Here is a 22,525-nt window from a genome sequence, read left to right on the forward strand (position 1 = left end):
CCTTTCTTTGCCAAAACCTGGTGAGACACTGTCAGTATCCCTAACTACAGATATTAATTTTAAATATCACTTCAGCAGAACAGGATAACAAATTGTTTGAAGTGTAGTCCCAAGCTCATAAAGACATACTCAAGGGTTAAAAACTGAAAGTTTATCTCATTTAACTCAAGAGTTTAAGATCAGGGACTAACAAAAATTTTAACAGTGGCTTAGGCTAAAATTTTAATGCAACCTAAGTTAGGAATTTACAGTCTGGAGTACTATGGGCCTTTACAGAAGTTCAGATGTAAATTAACTGAAAAATTTAAGATCATCAACTGACCATACATTCTAGGAGCCTTAAGATCAATGACTGATTAAATCTTTTTCAGAGCCAAAGTTTTGATACATCTTACATGCAAAACCCCAAAATAAGTAATTACACAGTAACTTTATCCTAAATATAATTGAAACATACATTTTATTACAAAGCAAAGATTTGCCAAATAAAGTTAATGATGAGCATTTTCTTCCATCATTTCGTTTGTTTTTTTTACTTTACTGGTTATGCTGCTTAAATAATCAGATATACAGTAATTACTTTTTTCTTGATGAATCTGTATTATTTCCTAAACTTAAGATAAATATTCTTGAATCTTCTTGCAACACTTTCAGATATTTCTTTTTTTAATATCTTAGTAAAATACTCTGCTGCTTTGGTGTTTCCATGTTCGGCTGCATACTGCCCAATCAGGAACCGTTCTTCACTGCTGTATGTGTTATATGGTCGGCGCCGTCTTACTCTTAGAAGTTCCAGCACAGTACCATCAACATCTTCAATAATTTTAGGCTTACGGATGGCACATGAAGTTTCATAAGTTTCATCTGTTCCTAGAAGATGGTTCTAAAATAATTAGCCTAGAAAATTAATTTATGTAAAAGATCTTTACAATCAAACTCCATAAACATAAAAAAAACAATGTGACTTTCCAGTCCATCATTAGTGTTCTGACACAACCTTCTCATTATAAAACAGTACTTAATAGGTTAGACAACCGTGGACATCATGAAAATGCTAAGTAGTGTATGACATTGATATTAAATATAATCTGTTTACGTATAAATTCTTACAATACCAAAGTCACATAAGTTATAAACAGGTATATATTTTTTCTTAATATTATGTTAAACTGAAACTGCTTAGATATACAAAAAAATGGATCAAAATATATTAGCTTTGAAGAGAATAATTTCAAAAATAGAAAAATTCATGCATCATTACTTTCCAGATTCCCTTTCTCTATTTTATTATGCATTTTTGCATGTGTGTGTATGTGTGTGTTTGTGTATATATATTATAAAACAGTTCTTTCATCTGAAAGATGTTTAACTAAATATGTCACTTCCCACATTGACTTTCTTAAAGTGATATGCTAATCATGGCAATGTTTAAGATTAACTTAATAAAATCAAACAAATTTTTATTGCTATAGAAAACAAAGTTATTAGCCATGCTATTTGTATCAAAGATCAAAAACCATTAACACTCTTTCAATCAACCTTCTCAAATGATGAATCTTTCACAAAGATATTCAGCAGTGGTACATTTTTACAATGCAGTATACTTTTAATTTCAATACAAAAATTACTATTCATATTGTTGAATTCAATAACTAATGCTTAAGCATAAAAAATGTTGATTTAAAAATAACACTAGATGTACATTGTTGGGTTTAAGAGTGATTATTAAATATAATCTTGTTGCAGAAACATAAGTGTTGAATAAATGTTTGAATGATTGTCAAATGTATTGTTTCTTTAAAAGAATCATTGTTGAATAGGAGTTTGAGCAATTTTTAAAGGTAGTGTTGCATTATAATCATCACTGTTGTACAGATACAGATGATTTTGACAGTAAAACTATCAATAAACTGTTAATCTAAATGTGATTTATAGCTTTCCACTATTCATTTAGTGACCTGCTGAGAAGGGCAGCACAAAACACTTACAATGTTTCCACAACAGCCTATGTATATAATAAAGTGAGTGTGTGTTTATACAATATAGACATACATGCATAGTTAACTCCTTGATGGTTTAACTTACAACATACTTTTTATCTCTTTTTAACAACCATTATGGCATTATAAACAGAAGATCCTTGGGATTACTGGAAAAAAGAAAACCTGTTCTAAACTTCCCAGATGTAAAGCAGTAGTGTGAATAATACTAAAATAATTTTATTTACTGTAAATATCTAGTGTTAAGAACAAAACAAACAAAAAAACACAATAATTAACAATAATATAGTTAAAGAAATTGAATGCTACGAGCTGGAGGTTTGGAATTAGATATGGTACAATGGCACCTGGACTGCTTAGTGGAAAACCTGTTTTGATGGAACTCTAGAACTTGAAAGAGGAGAACTTGTGCTTCTGCCAGTGTTAATCTCTTCTAGCATGTAAATAAGTTGTAATTTTTTATTGTACTGTTGACTCTCTGTGTAGTTTCTAACTAAGATTTTGAATGTGTACTTGGTTTTTAATTATAACCACTAATTGTACTATACACTCTTTGTGTGATTTCTCACTTTGTATTGTTGCATAAATATATAATTATTCTTAGAAAAATACTTAATGAATCTTTTGTCGACTTACAGTTATCATTTTAGTAAATATGTACTTTGTGTTTTAGATTTCCCTTAGTACACTGCAGCACTACTGGATTTGCAAACACTGCATGTTTAACAAAATAGGATTTTATTTGATGCATTAGATTTATGTACAAAATAAAATGGTAAACTTAATAGATTGAAGAAAGAAGCATATTGAAATGATGAATTTCTCACAATTACGTGTGTGTATCCATACATATACATACAATCAAATTCTTAAGATTTGGGTATATTTGGATTCAAATATTTGTTTTCAAGCATTCAAATCTGTAATAAAAATTTCACTTGAATAATTTTCCCATCACCTCTTACAGATGACATATAACTGATAATTACTTGAAAAGCTTTTATTACAAAATATTTCTTGCCAGGATTTTGAGTATCTCATGTAATTGCCTGTAAGGTTTAAAAATACAGAAGCAAGTAATTTCATGATGAAAAGCAGATGTTATTTTTATCAGGAGCAATACATTGATAATTTATAGTAAACGCTTCCTTCCATCACTACATCAGTCAGTTTATTCAAGTAACAGGAGCTAAGAGTGAGCAACTTAGCTCCCATCACCTCTAATATATATAAAATGAGTTTGAAATCAAATAAAACTGGAGTACCTATTTCGAGCTTGAGTGGTTCATAATACTAAGTGTACAAAAAAAATCAAGTTATACCTTTTACTATTTACTTTTTCATATACTATTCCAAGACTTCTTTTAGTTCTACTTATTTAGTCATAAGATTAAGCATTCTGTGAATTTTGCCACAGAAAAGCTATTACTTTTTAACTTCATGATATAACGTGTGGAGAGTATTAACAAAAGCTTCTTTAAAAGTCACAGTTAACAAGCAAATCTGTTCGTAAAATGAACTTATAATAGACAACTTGCTGAAAGGTTTCTACGTTGCAGACAAGATTCTAATACAGATTCAAAGATCCACAAAAGTGTATTGAAATGTTGTCTTCTACAAAGAAACCTTCCATGAGGTTGTCTATTATAAATCCATTTCACCAATTAATCATAAAGGCAAAAACTTGCAATTAAAGGAAGAGTATTTAACATACAAGAACACTGTATATATATATATATTTTACCTAGTGGTTACTTATTACAAGCCCAAGGTGTAATCAGAGTTAATTAAGATAAGACTGTTATAATAAAACAAAGTTGAGGCAAGTTCATACTTTTTATTCACTCCATAAATTTCTGACTGCTAAACACCTTGCTCATTCAACTGTGTTTATTAGAAATTATTAGACATGGACTAATAACACTACTAAACCATTATTTACAGAAAGAAAAGAAAGACTTCTTGCTTAAAACTTGTGTTTTTTTTATGCCATAGAGTTGCTAATTATTTTAAAGATTTTCAAGTTAATTACAGAATCAAAATGAACCTAAAATGCCTGTAATTAAACATGCTTAAAAAAGGCAAAACAAGTTGAAAATAGGAAAATTCATTTCAAGTGAGAATAATCAATTAACTAATCTAATGATAAATTAATTAGTACATCTCAGACTGAAATTACTAGAAATACCTTAGTTTACAGATTTTGTTAAATCAGTAAGAGGTTAGTTATGGACAAATTATGTTTTACAAGTGGAAAACAATACTGGAAACTACATTTCATAATTACACAACAGTAATGAAATAGTTCTGTTCAATTCAGAATTACAGCTTATAATTAAGTTTCTTATTTGATACTCTGATTATTTTGCTTTAAACTATCTATATTACAATTAGTACATATAGTTGCTTCAATATATTTCATCACACTTTGCACAGTTTCAACTGCTTTTTTCCAAGTTTTGGGTTTACTTACATTACTGTTCTGTATCTATAGTCAAAATAAATATTTTTGTCTTTCAGAAAATCAAATATTTTATGATGAATACTAGTTTCATAGAGCATAAATGTTCACAGTGAACAAAATAAACTCCTTTTTGAGATATTACTTCTTACTTTAGGTAATTCCATGATAAATCATACAAACATGTTAGATTTTATATTCTACCATCCTGATTTACACCAAACTCAGTCCAATGTTGTTTGATTAAAAAACAAACAAAAAACAGAATGAAGTTAATTGGTAACAATCTAAATTTTTAATTGATTTTGGCATCATTGGAGGAAAAATCCTACAAAAATTGAAAGTGAAATAATAAACAAATACGTAATTTGAAATTATTCATAAATATTAATGCCCATTTGACTTGAGAAAAAGAAGTAATAATCAATAATTTTTTACTTTTAGGAAGAAGTGAACAAATCACAAAAAGTTTTAAAGGCACAAGTTAAGCTCCAAACAGCAATCAGAAATAGGTAGACAAAAATGGAACAATTTTGGGACTCCACTATCTCTCACACTCCAATGTAAACTGAAGTTGAACAGAACAAAAGCCAAGCAAACAAGCAGATTTTACAATAAAACAAAAGGAGAAAAACCATTTTTGAGTCAGTTCCTATGCAAGAAAATTAATAAAATGTAGTACTTCTGGAATTCAAAGAATCTTATAAAAGTTTGGTGCTTTAAACTACCTTGTAAGGTAAAACAGAAGGTTCCTTTCAGATGTTGGATAAAAAAATGAAAAAGTAGAACAATGAAGTAACAGTCTTAGGTCTCATGAATCACAAAATTCACAATGGCTAACACGAAATATAAAAAAATTCACTTCTGTTAGTAAAATTAAAAATCAAAAGTTTGGTTGATTTTCTGATGTATGCTAATTATTTCTGTTTTAATTCATTCATCAAAACTAATACTTTTCCATAACCATAATTTAAAAGTCATTTTTCAGAATTTCCAATACTGAAGTTTTTACAGTTCATTCTCCAAATCTTTGAACATATAAGAACCTTATGAAATCATCACTACTGGCTAACATTTTCAAGCACTATTCCCATGAGATTAGTAGTTCTAGGGATTAAATCTTAAAAAGATAAAGGCTGTAGAGCCAGAGAAATGGCATTAATTGGTGTATTTTTCATCTGGAAGAAAATGTTTAGGTTGCCATAATATTGTCTTGGTGGTGACCTATGAATAACATCCAGCTATTTACATGTTATTCATCTATAATACTGTCTATTCAGATTTGTCATGGCAGGGAAGCAGATTAGGTTGATTTTTTTCCACTTTAAACAGAGAATATTATCTTCCTATAACTTTAATCTATTCATAGACTTTTCTTTTAATTTTAATGTTTAGGATATTATTTCAAGGTAACCAATTGTGTTAATGAGGAAGTGACAGGGCAACCTGTATTTCCTAACCAACTTTTTCATATCATTGTGAATCACTGTTTTTCATCTCATATCAGATATTTTCCTCCCCTTTCACTTACTAGTATTTTCAGTCTTATCATCTTCAATGCATATCACACACTATTGTGTACAAGTACTATACAACAAAGATGATTAATAAACAAACAGAGAAATAAACATATTTTACATCCAATAAATTTAAAAATAAACACAACTGTATGAAATATGTTCTCAATCTCTGTATCACAAAATATTATAAACATTATAAGATATTTTATTCTCAATATTACCTTAAAATAGTGTAGAATGGCAAGCTGAAATGTTTTTTTTCAAATTTCTGATTTCAAAAGTTAAACAGGTTGTCCTTTACCAAAAAGTATTAAAAGCACTTAATAGTCTACCATTTACCAATATCAATTTTTATTTTCTTTTTTTTAACTATCATAATGGAAGTACAACTTCTAGAAAAGACCATTATAAACAAAATTACTTTATAAAATACAATTATAGTTTGTCTTTAGATCATGACTCACACAGTTTTTCCATCAAGAATGAGAAAAGCATTACAAGATCAGCAAAAAGACTGGTTTTTATCTCCACTCACCCCTAATTTGTTATCCATGCTTTGGAAGATATTTCACCATTATTTTACATTCAGCATCTAATAACTCCAGGTCATGACTAATAAACACATTAAATCACTTACAGGTGACACTGCAGTTTGCCACTGTAAGTCAAAGCACATAGATACTCACAGAAAATTACAACTTTTATGGTTGCCAGAGTTTGTTCCGACATGAAAATTTTAAAAATACTGGTAATGGAATATGGTAAAGGATGTAAACATCAAGACAGCTGCTGATCTGTATACATAAATCATTAGCAGTGATTGTAATTGAAAACAGATTTCAGTCTGGTAACCTTTTCAAACATGGAAAGAGTGGTTATATGTCTTGTTATCATTCAGCAACAATACATGTAGTACCATCATCTACTGGATTTTTATGTAGGTTTATATTGTTATGGAGTATCACAGCTCATAGTTGTCTGCATGAAAAAGTTAACAGGGTGGAGTAGAGAGCATTCACACATAAATGTATGGAAAAATATATATATATATATATATATATATATATAGTTGCCACATTCACTCACTAACAAAAATGTGACATACTGTTTGAGGATTTTAAACTTCCACTTACTTAGAAACAGATCAGTATTTAAATTCCTTGTATATGTCAATATCTATCATTCATCCCACTGAAAAATATTCAAGGACTGATAAAAATCACCCATGTTTAGGATGGAACTTTAAAATTCTCTTTTTGATTGAGAGGCCACGAGGGAGAAGCTGTTAATGTTTTAAAACAGTTGAGTTCAAATACTTTATTCTGTAAAATCAAAGTTACGATTTTCCTATACCAGAAATGTATTCTGATAGGTACTTCCCTCCACTATCTATTACATCTATCTATTACCATTCATTGTTGCCCTCTACACAAGTATTTTTTTACTATGTGCCACAAGACTTCTGCAACCCCCCCCCCATTGGAAACGAATGATTTCAACGTGTCTCTCATGTAAATAATCATGCATCACTTCAACAATGGGAACATAGCACACTCACATGGTACATGTGGTTCCCCCTATGCATTTCTACCAAATTATTATTTCAAAGTATGACAGATGATGAGAGCACTAGAAATGAGTGAGGAGGAAGTGTGAGAAGAGGAAAATATCTATTTGAAATAATTTTCAGTGCATGAAAATTATAACTTTTGATATGGTGCTTCCCTCATCTCACAAGATTAGCTACAATCCCATATTGATTATAAGAAGGGACCAGTGTGAAGGAAAAAACATCCACAACTCTTCTGATCCAGGTATACCAGTATACATATTCTTTGCCCATTTGCATAATGTGTATGAAATCAGGGCAAAAAGATGAAAAAAAACACTGGAATGGGAGAGAATGCAGTAAAAAAAGTGCTCCTAATCAGTGAAAGATAGTTAATCTCACAATTAGAAAAGTGGGTTATCAAGTATGCATCCTAAGGCATAGAGTGGCCAAGATGCAGCAGACTATACTTGGTAAGTCAACCACATCCAAAACCTCCTCATGGAATACCAACATTCCCAAGAGGCTAGGATGAGGATCATACCATCTTCACCTCAAACCAAGAATCAGGGAATTGAGAACCACTCCAATTCCTAGGTATGACACAGAATTAGCTCTGAGCTATTGATCAGGGAATTTGACATCCAGTATCCTAATCGAAGGGGTGAACTGTAATTTGATATCTCATTTTATTGTATGGTTAATCGCTAATCGAATGATATTATGTTACCTACAGCAGCAGAACACCACTTCTCTACTCTGAACTGAATGGTTAAGTCATCTTATAAGGAACTCATCCAGCAGGATGGCTCATGATCAACCATCCAAGCAGCTTGGAATTGGTAAGTGGTGAGGACTCCCATTCTTCTCTCAAAGAAAAGGGGGTTGAAAATACTTTAGAGAGCCATTGGGACTGTTGTCATCAACCTTGGAATTTCAATTTGTTTACTTCAATATGGAAAAAACTAAAAACATGCTACAACTCATTAGAAAAGTATATTGCAGTTGATGTTGCAAAACTTTTGATGCCAGCCAATAAATATAGGAAATGTCTTTCTTTTAAATAAGACAACCCTCCACAATACCTGCTAAAACTATAAAATGACATCATTAACTATCTTACACAAAATGAATCAGGATAGAATCCTGATGTTACTCAACCACCAGAATAACTTGTGAGTGGAGTGTATTAAATGCTTTGTGGTATAATGACATTTTACAGAGCTGTTGCTAGGAGTGGTGCAGAAGTTCCAACAATGTTAAAAACTTTGAAAGCAATAATCAATTAAACAAAATTAAAAAAAGAAAAAGAGGCTAAGAAGCAAAATGAACTCTATAAGTGAAATCTGAAAAAAATATTTTGAATTTTAAACTGATCAGAAAACTTGCTGGAAAAAAAAATTTGCTGAAAGGAGAAATTTTAGATGCTGTCAAACAACAAAAGCCTTTGACATTAAATGTTTTGCAACAGCTAGAACTCAAAGACGAATTACTATGTGTCTTTTGCTTGCCAGAGATGAACATATAACTGAGTGAAGTAACTGAAAACTGTGAACACTCCTTTAAGATATAAATGTTTAAGACATTCAAATAATCACCCTAATATAACAGAATTTCACTATTGCTCATTATAAATCCACTCATTAGGTATTTAGTGTAAAACAGTGGAAAATCTTGCTGTGCTTACAAGCCATCCAAGTTTTCTACATTCAATAAGATCCATCACTTTCCAGATTCAGTACCAAAAGAAAATGGAGAGCACTCAAGTTCTTCAGCAATCAATATGATACTGAAATAACCGAGCAGTATTATTCTGTAAAACAAGAAAATAAATGGGATGGGATGCTCTTACCATTACTAACACAACCTGCTAGGAATTGTTACAATAACATACACTATGAATTACATCAAGTGGACAGATAAATTGAGGAACCACAGTCTGTTCCAGAGAACACATAATTTAGTTGTGAGCCAGTTTTGCAAATCACTGACTAAGATCAAAAGACTTTGCTAAAAAGGGCCTTTGTTACATCAGATCTTGTATGGGAGATGGAAAAATCATTTCAGTGTTTGTCAAAATCTTTTGTTACTCTATGGTACACATAAAAATCTTCAACATACTAACAAAGATTGTTATCTTGTTTGTACCTAATGTCAAAAGTGGGAAAGAAGGCTAAATGCAAACTGAAGTCATAAAATTCGAATATTCAATAAAAGAACACACTGTCTTGTTTAAACTGGCATCAAAATGGAAATACATCATCATAGATAATTAATGTATTTTTACCATTCAATGTTTAATGTTTAATAGAGCTTATTATCTGGTAAGCTCTCCTATTTACTAATGTATGTAATACATTATTTTTGAAAATAAAAATATTAGTCTGGTATTTTTCACCATATACTAAGTAATAAAAGGTACAATTATAAAATAAAAGTGTCTTTCACCCACCAAAATTTTTCAAAACTTTGGAAAAAGGCCAATTATATTTTTAAATTCACCCAATATGTTAGAAGGTTATGAAAAACTCTCAAGAAAAAGAAAATTCAGCCTTGGCAGACTAAAAGAGGCCAGGGAACCATTATGAGTACTTCTTTGAAATTGATTTAAGGTACAATTTTTTGAATCTTCTTGCCACACTTTCATCTATTTCCTTCTTCAAAACTCTAGTGTAATATGTTGCTGCTTTTGTGTTTCCATGCTCAGCTGCATACTGACCAATTAAAAACCGTTCTTCAGTGCTATAACTATTATAAGGCCGTCGACGTCTACTTGAAGCAATATCTATGTTAACAACATGAAAATTCTCTATATCCTCACAATCTTCGAAGTGGTGAATGGCATGTGGGGAAGATGAAATTCCAGGAGTTCCTGCAAAACAATTCTGCACTTAACATTTTTCCTTAACTGTAGTAACAGTAAATGTTGAATATTATTAAAAAATAACCAAGTACAACAATCATGTGGTACTTCAATTAGAAGTATATAATTTTTAAGGATGTTCTCTGTTTATTTTCATACATCCATAAAATTATACATTTCACAAATGTTCACAGAACTAAATGAAAAGTTTTTCAATGTTTTATAACATTAATAAAAAAATTTTCAACCCATTTGTTTTAGGCTAACCACAAAACAAGTTTGGCCCAATTAATGTTTGTAAACAAATATTTAGATTTCCCTGTTCTTATTTTAAAATTTGGTATGCACATGTGTGGGTATGTATATATGTATGTATGTGTGTGTATATATATATAAATTTAATCACTATGAAAGCTACAAAGAATAACAAAATTCAAAATACAATCATACAACACTCTAAAAGATGGCAGAAAATTAATAATAAAACATATTTTTGTAGGACTGTTTATTTGTTACAAAAGGAAAAAGTACTAATAATGCTCAAATTCAAGCTGAAGTGTAAAGTTGTTATGAGTAAAATTCACCAGAGAAAAATTAATCTGGAATTTTATGTACGGCATTAAATGAAACTATCCACAAACTTATTTGACATTGAGACTACTGTGAATTAACATGATTTTATTATACATTTTCATAGAAAATTTACAAGGAAATTTCAAGCTTACCAATGATTGAACAGTACAAGTACAAAGCAAGTACCACATGTGTTACAATAAGAAAGGTCTTCAGGTGAATGTTCATAAAAACATCAAAAGTACATGAGAAAGTGCCACCAGAGGATATTTGTCTCATTAAACATGCTTATTAACATATTAAACCAGGACAGAAGACATGCTTATTAACACATTATGGACAGAAAACATGACTGTTAACATTTTATTGAACAGTAAACCAGTCGGCAATCTCTGCACTAATAGGAGTTCACTGGGGATCTTTTGATGTTCTGGAAACAGCAAGAAGCAATACTTATTATATTTTTCAATAACAAACTCATCAGGATTTTGTAAAGGGAGTGCTTACCCCATATTTATATAATCATTGCTGAGTGATAGTACACTTTTATCTCATTAATATCACTGTTGTTACAACACATTTGAAGAGAAAACTACAAAATAAATGTTCATGTTGCTTCAATCATGTAGGATATAGCCAGCAAACATGTTATGTTGCATTTTGTATGATAGAGAGTATGGCAAGAATTTTTAAAGCTTTGAAACAGTTTTCAGTTATCATAAACACTGAGATGCTCTCAACACAATACACCTTCTAAATAAAGATGCATAAAATGTTTGTACTTACCCCTAAGTGTTGCTAGTACTGATAGTGTATATAACTTTTAGTGTCATAAATTTGCAGGAATATCTTCAGATGCCAAAAACAAAATACGAAAACATAACTTGCAGCTAATCTTGAAATGGCAGTTTGATTTTATCTTAAAAAAACATACAAGTCAAAATTAGCATTAACAAACTGGCAAATTGGTGTTTGTCATTGGAGTTTTGCTAGTAAAACTAAGAAGGAAAAAGAAAAAGATTACTAGTACAAATTTCACAAAGGAAGACTCGTATATTTTTATTGTTCAGTATCAATACCATGTGATTCACACATTTCAGTCATTTATATTGCAAGAGTCTAAGTACAGAAGGTTAATATAATTGGGATTAACAAGATTGTTTCATTTGCCAGTACTATACCACTATTCCCATGCAAAAACCATAGCATACTTAGGCTAAGTATCAGCAAATGGGAATGAAAAGACTGCAGGTTCAATTCATGTAATTTGTTGTCAGAGACAATTAGCAAAATGTTAACCAGTTAGATTTGCACCATCTGCCTTCTCCAGTGCAGATTTACTGATAGAATAGTTAGAAATACTTGGTTTAAATGGTTACTTATTGGATGTTTGTTTGTTTTGAATTTCGCACAAAGCTACTCAAGGGCTATCTGCACTAGCCGTCCCTAAGTTAGCAGTGTAAGACTAGAGGGAAGGCAGCTAGTCATCACTACCCACCATCAACTCTTGGGCTACTCTTTTACCAACGAATAGTGAGATTCACCATCCATTATAATGCCCCCACGGCTGAAAGGGTGAGCATGTTTGGTGTGACTGGGATTCGAACCCACAACCCTCGGATTACGAGTCGAATGCCTTAACACGCTTGCCCATGCCAAGCCCTTATTGAAAGTAATAAAAAAAATTGTAAATCACATAAACTGCAGATGATTCTTTTCATTCTCTTCTTAATTTGTCCATAAACAACACAAAAGTTAGGCCTACTGGCATCTAATGCTTCACCAACTTTAAGCATTTAACAATATATCTTAATAATAATAAAACATTTTTAGTACAGGTTGGCCATCTGTATTAGAATACAGTAGAGTTTGTTGGTTATGAGGCTTAATGGCCTAGATATGTTTTCCTCCCACATAGAAAATGTTTTATCTTTTGTTAAATAGTTAAAATAAAAACACGGTTACATCTAATTAAAATGAAGTTTGATATTAAAAATATTTCAAAAGAAAATATGACATACAAAAACTTGTAGGTATAAATAGAATATATACATATTTATTTACATTTAATACACAAAACAATTATTTCTGACACACAAAAATGTTCTTGCTAATAGCAGTTCCAATTTTGCTAGTGGGAAAAAAATAACTAGTAACTATTTGCTAGTGCCTTCAAAAGTATAGGTCAGGCCAGTATACACAATCACGTTTAATGTTAGGAAGAAATACATGAGGCAGTTCTTAGTTACAAACAACTATTGCATAAAAAGTGCAATATTTTGACGATTACTCTACAGAAAATGTACATAAAATAGGAAAAATATCAACCTGTATTTAAGTATATTTAATAATTGTGTATATTAACTATCTTAATTTTATTAAGAAATGAACAACTACACCCTACCTGACAGAGCGTGGACACTTAGTTTAATACAGCACTCATAACCTACTTGAAAACTTCATGCCAGGTGATCCAACTTGGCAGCAATTGTCAGTCTCACGTAAGAATTTCTTCATTAAGTTTGCCTAAGTCTACTGCACAAAGACTGTTTAATACAGAGACTCTGACACCAATTGCATATTTTATGACAAGAATCAGTTAAAAATATTTATATGATGAAATAAACCCAAAAAGTTTTATTTCTCACTGGAATGATGTCCATAAAGATGTTATTCTTGATAAGAAGATATGAAGTAGCCAAATTTATTTTGTTTTCTGAATAGATTTACATTGAAGTATTGATGTTCTGAAGTAGCTGAACACTTTCTGAAAGTAAAAACAAAAAATTAATAATTTCTAAGACAAAGAAAGCATTAAAATATCATTAGTAATATAAAAACATTTTACTATTACTATTTTCACAATTAATTTAAAAGCATAATATTCAAATTTTTCTCAATATAATAGTAAATTTATAAAAATACTATTAAAGTTTGTTAGTGTAAAGATTATTGAAATTCATTTTAAACACTAACCTGCTGCCACCATTGGAGAAGTTCAGAGGACTAGATAAGATTCAAGAATTCACGACCCACCTGAAAATACAATACCCCATAATACAATGTGCAGAAGTTAACATTTTCTTAACCTGAAAATGTATTTCTAATAAATACATTTACATATAGAAAGCTTTTCCCTTGCACATCTACCTGTGCAACTTGTGTGCCACTAGCCTTGAGCTAAATTCAACCTAAATTTACATCTTAACATGAACTGTGTCAGTAATAACAGACCATATTGATTTATTCAATGCAAGGGATGGGCAGCTATCTTCTTTTGCTTAACCCATGTACTCCAAGGGTGATTACAAGCAAATTTATAAAGCAATTCAAACATATAAATGAAACTATGAGCAATCCTGTGGACAATCCCATCTCTGCAGTGTGCACTGCATGGCCATTAAATTATAACATGCAAAATGACATAGCTTAACAGTGCAGATTTGAACACTTAAAAAATAGCTGGCCAGGTTCCTCTCATCAAAGATCAGAATTTAGTAAGAAAAGGAAAAGGTATATATTTGAAAAGATATCTTAACCAGTACCAATATCATGAAAGAGTGACTGATGGCAACAGATGGCACCCTGACAAGGAAGAAGCAGCTACCTAAAACAGAGAATGAGAGATAATGTACGATATGTAGTACCATACCAGCACTCAGCAAATGAAATACCTCTAAATGACAGAAAAGTAGACATGCATGAAAAAAGAAAAGTGCATGAGAGAAGTGGAGACACCAGGAAGAGAAGAAAAAAACATGAAGTGGATACCTTAGGGCTCAGTCTCAGGACCGTTACTCTTATTGATTACATCAATGATATAGATGAAGGAAAGGTCAATAAATTACTTAAAATTGGAAAATTATATTAATATCTTGGGTATTGCTAGCTGTGAAGAGGTTGCTGCTGATTAACAAAAGGATTTAGATCATTTAGTGAGATAGCCAAATACATTGCAGATGGGTATTAATTATAATGCCAGATAATACACATGGGTTATCATAATTTGAATTATAAGTTTAATTTGGATGGGAATAACCTTAACAGTGTTATGAAAGAAAGAGATCTTGGTGTAATAGTCAATCAGTTTCTACAGCTATCCAGGCAGTTTTTGCTAGTGGTATGGCAAATAAGATTTTAGGTTGTATCTACAGATACACTGAATACAAGTCTAAAGAGATTATAATTTTGTTTTACAGATCCACTGGTTAGCCACATTTATTAGGTTGAGGAATAATTCGTGAGCATTTTTAAATAATTTCATTCAAGCATTACATGCAAGACTATACAATACTTCAATGCATGAACACATTACACCCAAAACATTTATTATGATACTTTATTTCATGTAATACCTAGGTATATAGTATGCATTGTTGTAAACGAAATTGCAAGAAATTAAATGCAAAAAGCAGATGGTGTCGAAAACGCTCGATTTTGTCCACTTGACATTCCATTTAATGAGCTGAAAATGAAAGCAAATATTAAAAACATATGAAAATCAAACACACCATCTATTAGAGCAAAAAATTATCTACCAAATGACATGAAATATTTTGCAAAAGCGTTTCATTTTTGAATATATTTTTTTAACTTGAAAAAACGCTCATGAATTATTCCTCAACCCAATAGAATACTGTGTTCAGTTTTGGGCTCCTTACCATAGGAAAGATGTCAAATTGTAGAAAATAGTTCAGAGAAGGGTTACTAGAATGGTGCCTAGGATCAAATGTGAAGAGGCTGAAATATCTCACATTGTTTATGCTTGAAAAAAGAAGAGTTAGGATGGATCTGATTGAGGTGTTCAATATTGTAAAGGGAAGTGATAGTGTTGATGCATCATCTTGTTCATACTTAACAATGAGAACAGTAAGACTAGGGAACACAAGTAGAAATTTTGGTAGGGTATTTAGCTACAACTGCTTTAATGTTCTAATAAGATGGTTGGGCCTTTAGAATGGGTTGCTTTAAAGAAAATGCTTGATAAGTATATGAATGAAAAGTGCTGGCTTTAAGTTTTTTTTTACGTTAATTTAGTTTAGTGTGTATTAAACAACTGATATGGACCAAAAGATCTCATGTTGTCCCAAAACATGATGTTATATGTTTAAAATAGTTTCAAGAGGTTAGTAAAATTATACAGACCTTGAGTAATTTATTTTACAATTATAAAAAATTTAAAGGTTTGGATTTATTTTCTTTGAAACATAATATGAATGAAGTTTAGGATAGTTTTCTTAAGAATTTGTTCAAACAGCATTAAGATTCAAAACAATGAAATACAAACTTCAATATTTTGGGTAATATGTTTAAGTTTTAGAAGCCAAGATGCTAATATTTCATTTGTGAAGATAGCAAAGGGCCATATGTACTATATAAATTGTGTTTATATATATATGTGTATGTAAATTTATGGTTGCATAATGAACATATTTACCTTTCAGTTAATTATAACATGTTAAATGGTTTGCTGATGATGTAGAATATTCAGAAATATTACTATTAGTAGGGAGTTTCAGTGATATTTATTTAATGAAAATAACCAAAAAAATTAACACACCACTGGATTCCACAGTCACAAATTAGCAGATTTACACTGAAAGTTTAATTATTTAATTCATAATTTATGAAAAATGATTAAAAATTTTACCTATAAATTGACCTTTCACTCCACAATACTTTCGCATTGGATGTCATTCTCATAAAATGTCAGTGATTTATCTTTTTACCTGATAATACCTTGATCTTGTCAAGGCAAGATAAAATGTAGTTCCATTAACTTTCACCCATTTCAAATTCATACATTATTATATTGATATATACAATGAAATTGTTGATAATCAAATGTTACAAATGAAGTAAAAGCTTATCTATGAAAAAATAGGTGAGATTTTGTAATCACACTGGTTATAAACTTGAAACGCTATGATTAACAGGTATATATCAGCAGCAACCTTTACTCATTCTACACCATACAAGATACATCATGAATAGCCACACCCACTGATATGATGTATAGCAAACTGTTGTTATCAGAATAACCTGCTTATTATGACATAAAACATGTTACCACGGCAAAATATAGGTTGTTTTGTAATTGTCATTTATCATTTTTGACATGCTGTCAGTTTGACTTGGGTAGAAACATCTATTTGTTGGTTTATGCATTATGTAGTCCACACCACAAAGTTTACTGTATATGGCCTTGTTTTTATCAATTAAATGATTAAAAAAATTTAAATGCTTTTAAAATTTCATTTGTGTGTTTTCAGATAGTAAATGTTCTGGATCCAAATAAATCAGCCAAAGTAGAGCATAGTGAAAGCTATCATTTGATGTACCACCTTATTGGTCCAATCAGTTTGAAATGATACTCTGGTTTTGGTATAAACATCTGCTCCCTGATAAATGGTAGATTACAACTTTTGGAAGTTTTCACAATGTTTTTTAAAGCCAATTTCAAACTAGTGAGAGTACAACTACCTTAAAATAAATTAGCATAATTAGAACTGTATACATTTTCCATTTGTTGTTTGGTGTACAGTAATTAATATTTTATTTTTGTGAGGTTTATACATTTGCAACTGCAATTTCACATTCACACTCTTCTGTGAATGGAAATTATAAGTTTCTGGGACTCTCTAATACTATTAATATGAAGTACTTTAAAGTTAAAAACTTCTGTTGGATAAGTATGAGTAAGTGAATGGCTAATTTGAACCGATGTTTTGGTTGAATGCTTTTGTGGAAGATAAGTGAGCTTGAATCACTTATTTTTTTTATAATTTATAAAATACACTTAAAATTAAATAATCCAATTCCATTTACTACATAAATAGCAATAAAAATACAATTATAACAATAATAAAAAGTATAAATTTATTTAAGTAATTCAATCCATTAATCCCCCAACTCAAAATACACATACTATAATTAGCACACATGTAACTATTTCTATTCATATTATGATACCCAATTTAAAGGGTGCCACAGAACAAATAATTTTAAATGAATCCATCAAATTACTATATTTTCAAGCAAGTCCAATGTAGGCCTAACTTTGCGAATAAAAGTATTGAAACACGGTGAATCAAATGAACTTGAAAACTGAAGCTTAAACTATTTATAATCGCACACTTTAAAAAAGCTCAGTGCGATTAATCTATATAAAAAACAAAATTAATTAATAATGACATTAACTTACCATACCAATTTAATTGTGTCAAGCATTAACAACAGACCACTAAACACATTAAACAACAAAAAATATCTAGTAAGTTGGTTTGTAGTAACTGTATTACTCTCTAAACCATAAGCATACATCGTCATGTAAACATGTCTGATTCAGTGAGTGCGATAAATAACAACAGTATTATTATAATATGATATCAACAAAAATATCGAAAATAGCGACCAGTTAAACAAATAAATACATACAAATATACAAAAATGTAGATATTATCACATTTCCATAAGATTTATAAAACTTTGAAATTTGTAAACTGCGTGACAAATGTGATTTTTACCAACAGGCTGCGCTATATATCTTTTGCTGTTAGATTTGTTTTCAAGTTTACAACTCGAAATTAAAACAACTATTATATATAAATAACGAAGTGAAAAAGTGTAAGAATTCAGTCTGTTCTACACTAATAATGAAAATAAATTTAAACAAAAATTGATGCAACGTATTCAGCATATTTCTCATAATATACGTATTTAAAACAACGCATTGTTTTGAAACGTTAACACACTAAGATTGTTTGATTAGGTAAACAAGTAAATCGTGGTATCGAAAAAAAAGAAGAGAACTTGTTTTTTGTATTTCGCACAAAGCTACTCGAGGGCTATCTAGGCTAGCCGTCCCTAATTTAGCAGTGTAAGACTAGAGGGAAGGCAGCTAGTCATCACCACCAACTCTTGGGCTACTCTTTTACCAACGAATAGTGGGATTGACCGAACATTATACACCCCCACGGCTGGGATGATTTTTGTAACCACTTATGTGGACTGTTCAATTTGCAAATTGGGAATCTCTGATCACGTGAACCTGAAAGCTGTAAACATGCAGTCACAGAGTAAACTTGTTGCCACGATACTTCAAGGTTTCCATGTAGGTTTGTGTAAGTGAGATGTTGTGAACAGTTTTCAAAATGTTAATAGAATAAAGACAAATGAGTCACAAATTAACTGCCACATGAATTTATTCCTGCACACTGCACAGTATAAAAGAATGCCATAATACTTGACAAGGTTACTAGTAACTTTTATTGCATGAATTACGTTTTCAAATATTAATAAAATTAGTAATTACCCTTGATAAGTTTATATCTACTGAAAAACTGTTCATATTGATTGATAAAAATAATTAAAATGTCTTTGCGAACTCTTGAAAATTACACATTAATACAATGTAGCACATAATTACTCATACTTTTCATTGAAGTTAAGATTCATTTAGTTCTCTAGTCTACATGCTCCCAAACGTAGACCTCCTTTGTGATGATCTGTTTATGAATTCTTTCAAAAGCTCTTCTATATTTATCTTGTCGACTTCATCTTTGTGAGTGTGACAAACTGCCACATGGTTGAGGCGGCACTGAGACCGTCTTAATGCAGAAAAAGCTGCGTTCACATTCGCAGCTGGATACTGGACATACAAGCAAAATTTTCATGGGAAGAAACACTTCACTAAACATCTGCTGGCTTGTTTTATGCATTTTACAGTAAGTATCCTTCGCACCTTTCAGAGATACTGCTTTTATTGTTCCTTTGAACATGGGCAACTGAAACTCGAGCCGTTGTGCAGAGATTTCTGGATAGAAGTTTATAACCGAGTTGTCAATCTTGCCAGATGTGATCAAGTGCCAGATATTGCCTCAAGTCATTGTTGTCTGCATTGAATCTAGTGGTCAGATGATCTATGACTGTGCTCACAAATTCAAAATATTGGCTTCTGTTGTAATCTCCAGCTGTTGCAGAATGGTGTGCTGAGCCATCACCTGTGATCCTTCTGGGGGCTCTGCGAATGCATGGTAGTTTAATAAGCACCAGATCTAGGGAAGCTACCTTTTTCTCAGCTTCATCAAATATCTTGTAATTTTCCTCTGTTTGCAATACCCGCAATTGCTCAACTGTCATTGTAGATGCTTCAATCATGCCAGATACTGTCGCTGATATTAGCATCCATTAGCTGATAGCTGAACCATCAACAATCCTAAAATTGTGTTCACTTTGTCTGACTGCCTGGGCATCGCTGAGACAATAATGTATGCTAGTTACAACACAAGTAATTGCAAGTTTCTCGAAAAATACTTAAACAATCACAAATATGTTATATTCCTGTTAAAGCTCATCAAAAGGCAAGCACGTCTATTAAATAAAAACACCTAAACAAAAACTGGCAATACAATTCGAATAGAGGCTTCAGGTCGTTGAAATCACTCCTTTTGTGTTCTAATTATACAAGAAAATACAATATTTTAACTCTCTATGATAAGAGAATACATTGTTCTTTTACCATAAAGTACCAGCACTTTATTAGAGGGCGGTGATAATCTGAAATTCCATGGGTTAATGAGGGCCACAAATATAGATCTAATAAGTCCTGTTGTAAAATCGAGGATCAGACTAAAGGGAGCGGAGGGGGGTGATGTAAAGCGCATCTGCATCCGAGCGGCCAGAACCTGTCGTTAACTGTACACTGAACGTACACTATGGTCAGCGCTTCGGCAGCTAAGGAGAGTAAGGTGTTCGACAATAAAACCGGCTAGACATGCATGAGAACAAATGGTGTAGGAAAACCGCACAATATACATATAAGATTGATGCAGCTACAAGCTACAAATGGCCTGCCAGATCTAGATCACAGGAGTTTACGCTTGGGAATGATATTTTCGAATTTCATGCTCTGTTCAATCTGTTGTGATGAAAATTTTACTTAATCTTACACTACGTACAAGACGTAGGTAGATTCTGTAATAATGTTTGCAAGCCTTGCATGTATACTTAGGCCAACTGACTGATACTTACGAACTATTGCTTAGATCGAAAAGCTTAGAAGCACGCCTATATTAAAGATGTACATTTCGGCTACTGAAAAAGCCTACATCTAGGCCTAATTATGTAATTCGATTGGTAAGAACACGAGAATCAAGAGAACAAACACACGATTTGTAGGTCTGTGATGCAATAAAACAATTCAACAGACCAAACTGTAAGGGGGGACGATTGTATGCACCATACTCCCCACCTAAAATGAAGGGGGATGTATACCCCATCCCCCAGGATCTACGACCATGCACAGTAGTTTTTTATCATAAGTATTAACCTTTGACCTATATGATTTAATCTGCAATTATTTGCCCTTTTAAGTTGTAATTTCAACGTCTTCTGTCCTGTAGTTTTATTCTTCAATTCTGAGTAAACGTTTAACTTTTTCTTTTTAGTTCTTATATACTCCACCAGAGAAAGGTGATTTTCTACACTCTTTGATCTGAGAATCTCAATTTCTGGATGGTGTTTTCAGCTGTTTATTGGTATTTTTAGTTTATTAAAGTTTTATCTTCAACTGAAAAGCTTCCTTAAAAGATATACAAGACGTACGTATGTTTTACTAATTTACACATTCTGGTAATTATTTCAAACTGTTGTCCCCATCGGTGGACTCAGAAGATAGCTCGATCTGGCTTTGCTACACGAAAACACATACATGCACTCTTTAGACCCCGGCATGGCCAGGTGGTTAGGGCACTTGACTCGTAATCCAAGGGTCGCGAGTTCGAATTTCCGTCACACCAAACATGCTCGCCCTTTCAGCCCTAGGGGGGTTATAATTTGACAGTCAATCCCACTATTCGTTGGTAAAAGAGTAGCCCAAGAGGTGGTGGTGGGTGGTGATAACTAGCCACCTTCCCTCTAGTCTTACACTGCTAAATTAGGGACGACTAACGCAGATATTCTTCGTGTAGCTTTGCGCGAAATTTAAAGAAACAAACGAACAAACTGTGCCAATGTGCTTCCTATGGTACATGTACATCATGGTCTATTGGTTTCTGTACTGAGCGATGATGTTGAACTAGCTTAATAAATTCCATATGGCATTGGTTGGAATTTTGGAACAGGTATAGAGAGGTGTGTGATTGATGTGATCCTTGCATTCACCAATTTAGTTTTATTCTAGTCTTTATATCCTTTTATATTTTCATATATATCTTTCAATATTGTTATTATTATTTTTCTGTACTTAATGTTTTTTTTGCACTTCATTGGTGTTATTATAAGCTTTCTGAATATCTATGTTTTTTCTCTACTCTTTAGGTTTACTTTTTGTAATACTTTTCTTAACCTCCAGTATTTTAATTCTTTATTTTCTCTTTGTTTTTTGTCTCCTAATTTTTTCTTGGTCTTTTTTAATTTTCTGTCTTATTTTTCTCTTGGTTTTTCTCCATTTTTTCACCATTTCGAAGATATTTTCGATCATGCTTGCACTAAATGTCTTAAAGTTTTGTTTTTGTTCTATTTTTACCAACATTACAGTATTCTGTTATTTTTAGGATT

At 31.5% G+C, this 22,525-nt stretch overlaps 1 protein-coding gene across 21 annotated transcripts in view; it reads right to left on the reverse strand.

Annotated features, from left to right (window-relative positions):
• Positions 1-18,500, reverse strand: part of LOC143225761 (uncharacterized) — a 34,966-nt gene extending 16,466 nt beyond the window's left edge. For 9 of the 21 annotated variants that reach the window (XM_076455721.1, XM_076455729.1, XM_076455732.1 and 6 more), the window contains exons 1-5: positions 18,171-18,339; positions 13,943-14,002; positions 11,119-13,733; positions 10,250-10,402; positions 581-870 (exon numbers count right to left, since the gene is read on the reverse strand). In XM_076455721.1, the coding sequence (XP_076311836.1) occupies positions 602-870; positions 10,250-10,402; positions 11,119-11,245 (549 nt within the window). In that variant the 5' untranslated portion in view covers positions 11,246-13,733; positions 13,943-14,002; positions 18,171-18,339 and the 3' untranslated portion in view covers positions 581-601. Of the gene's footprint in view, positions 1-580; positions 871-9,982; positions 10,403-11,118; positions 13,734-13,942; positions 14,003-16,616; positions 18,141-18,170; positions 18,346-18,403 lie in introns of those variants that run through there. The other 12 variants (XM_076455736.1, XM_076455731.1, XM_076455722.1 and 9 more) reach the window with 12 other exon arrangements.
• Positions 18,501-22,525: the final 4,025 nt, after the last annotated feature.

Source organism: Tachypleus tridentatus, chromosome 9 (assembly GCF_004210375.1).
Source record: "Tachypleus tridentatus isolate NWPU-2018 chromosome 9, ASM421037v1, whole genome shotgun sequence".
NCBI lineage: Eukaryota > Metazoa > Arthropoda > Merostomata > Xiphosura > Limulidae > Tachypleus > Tachypleus tridentatus.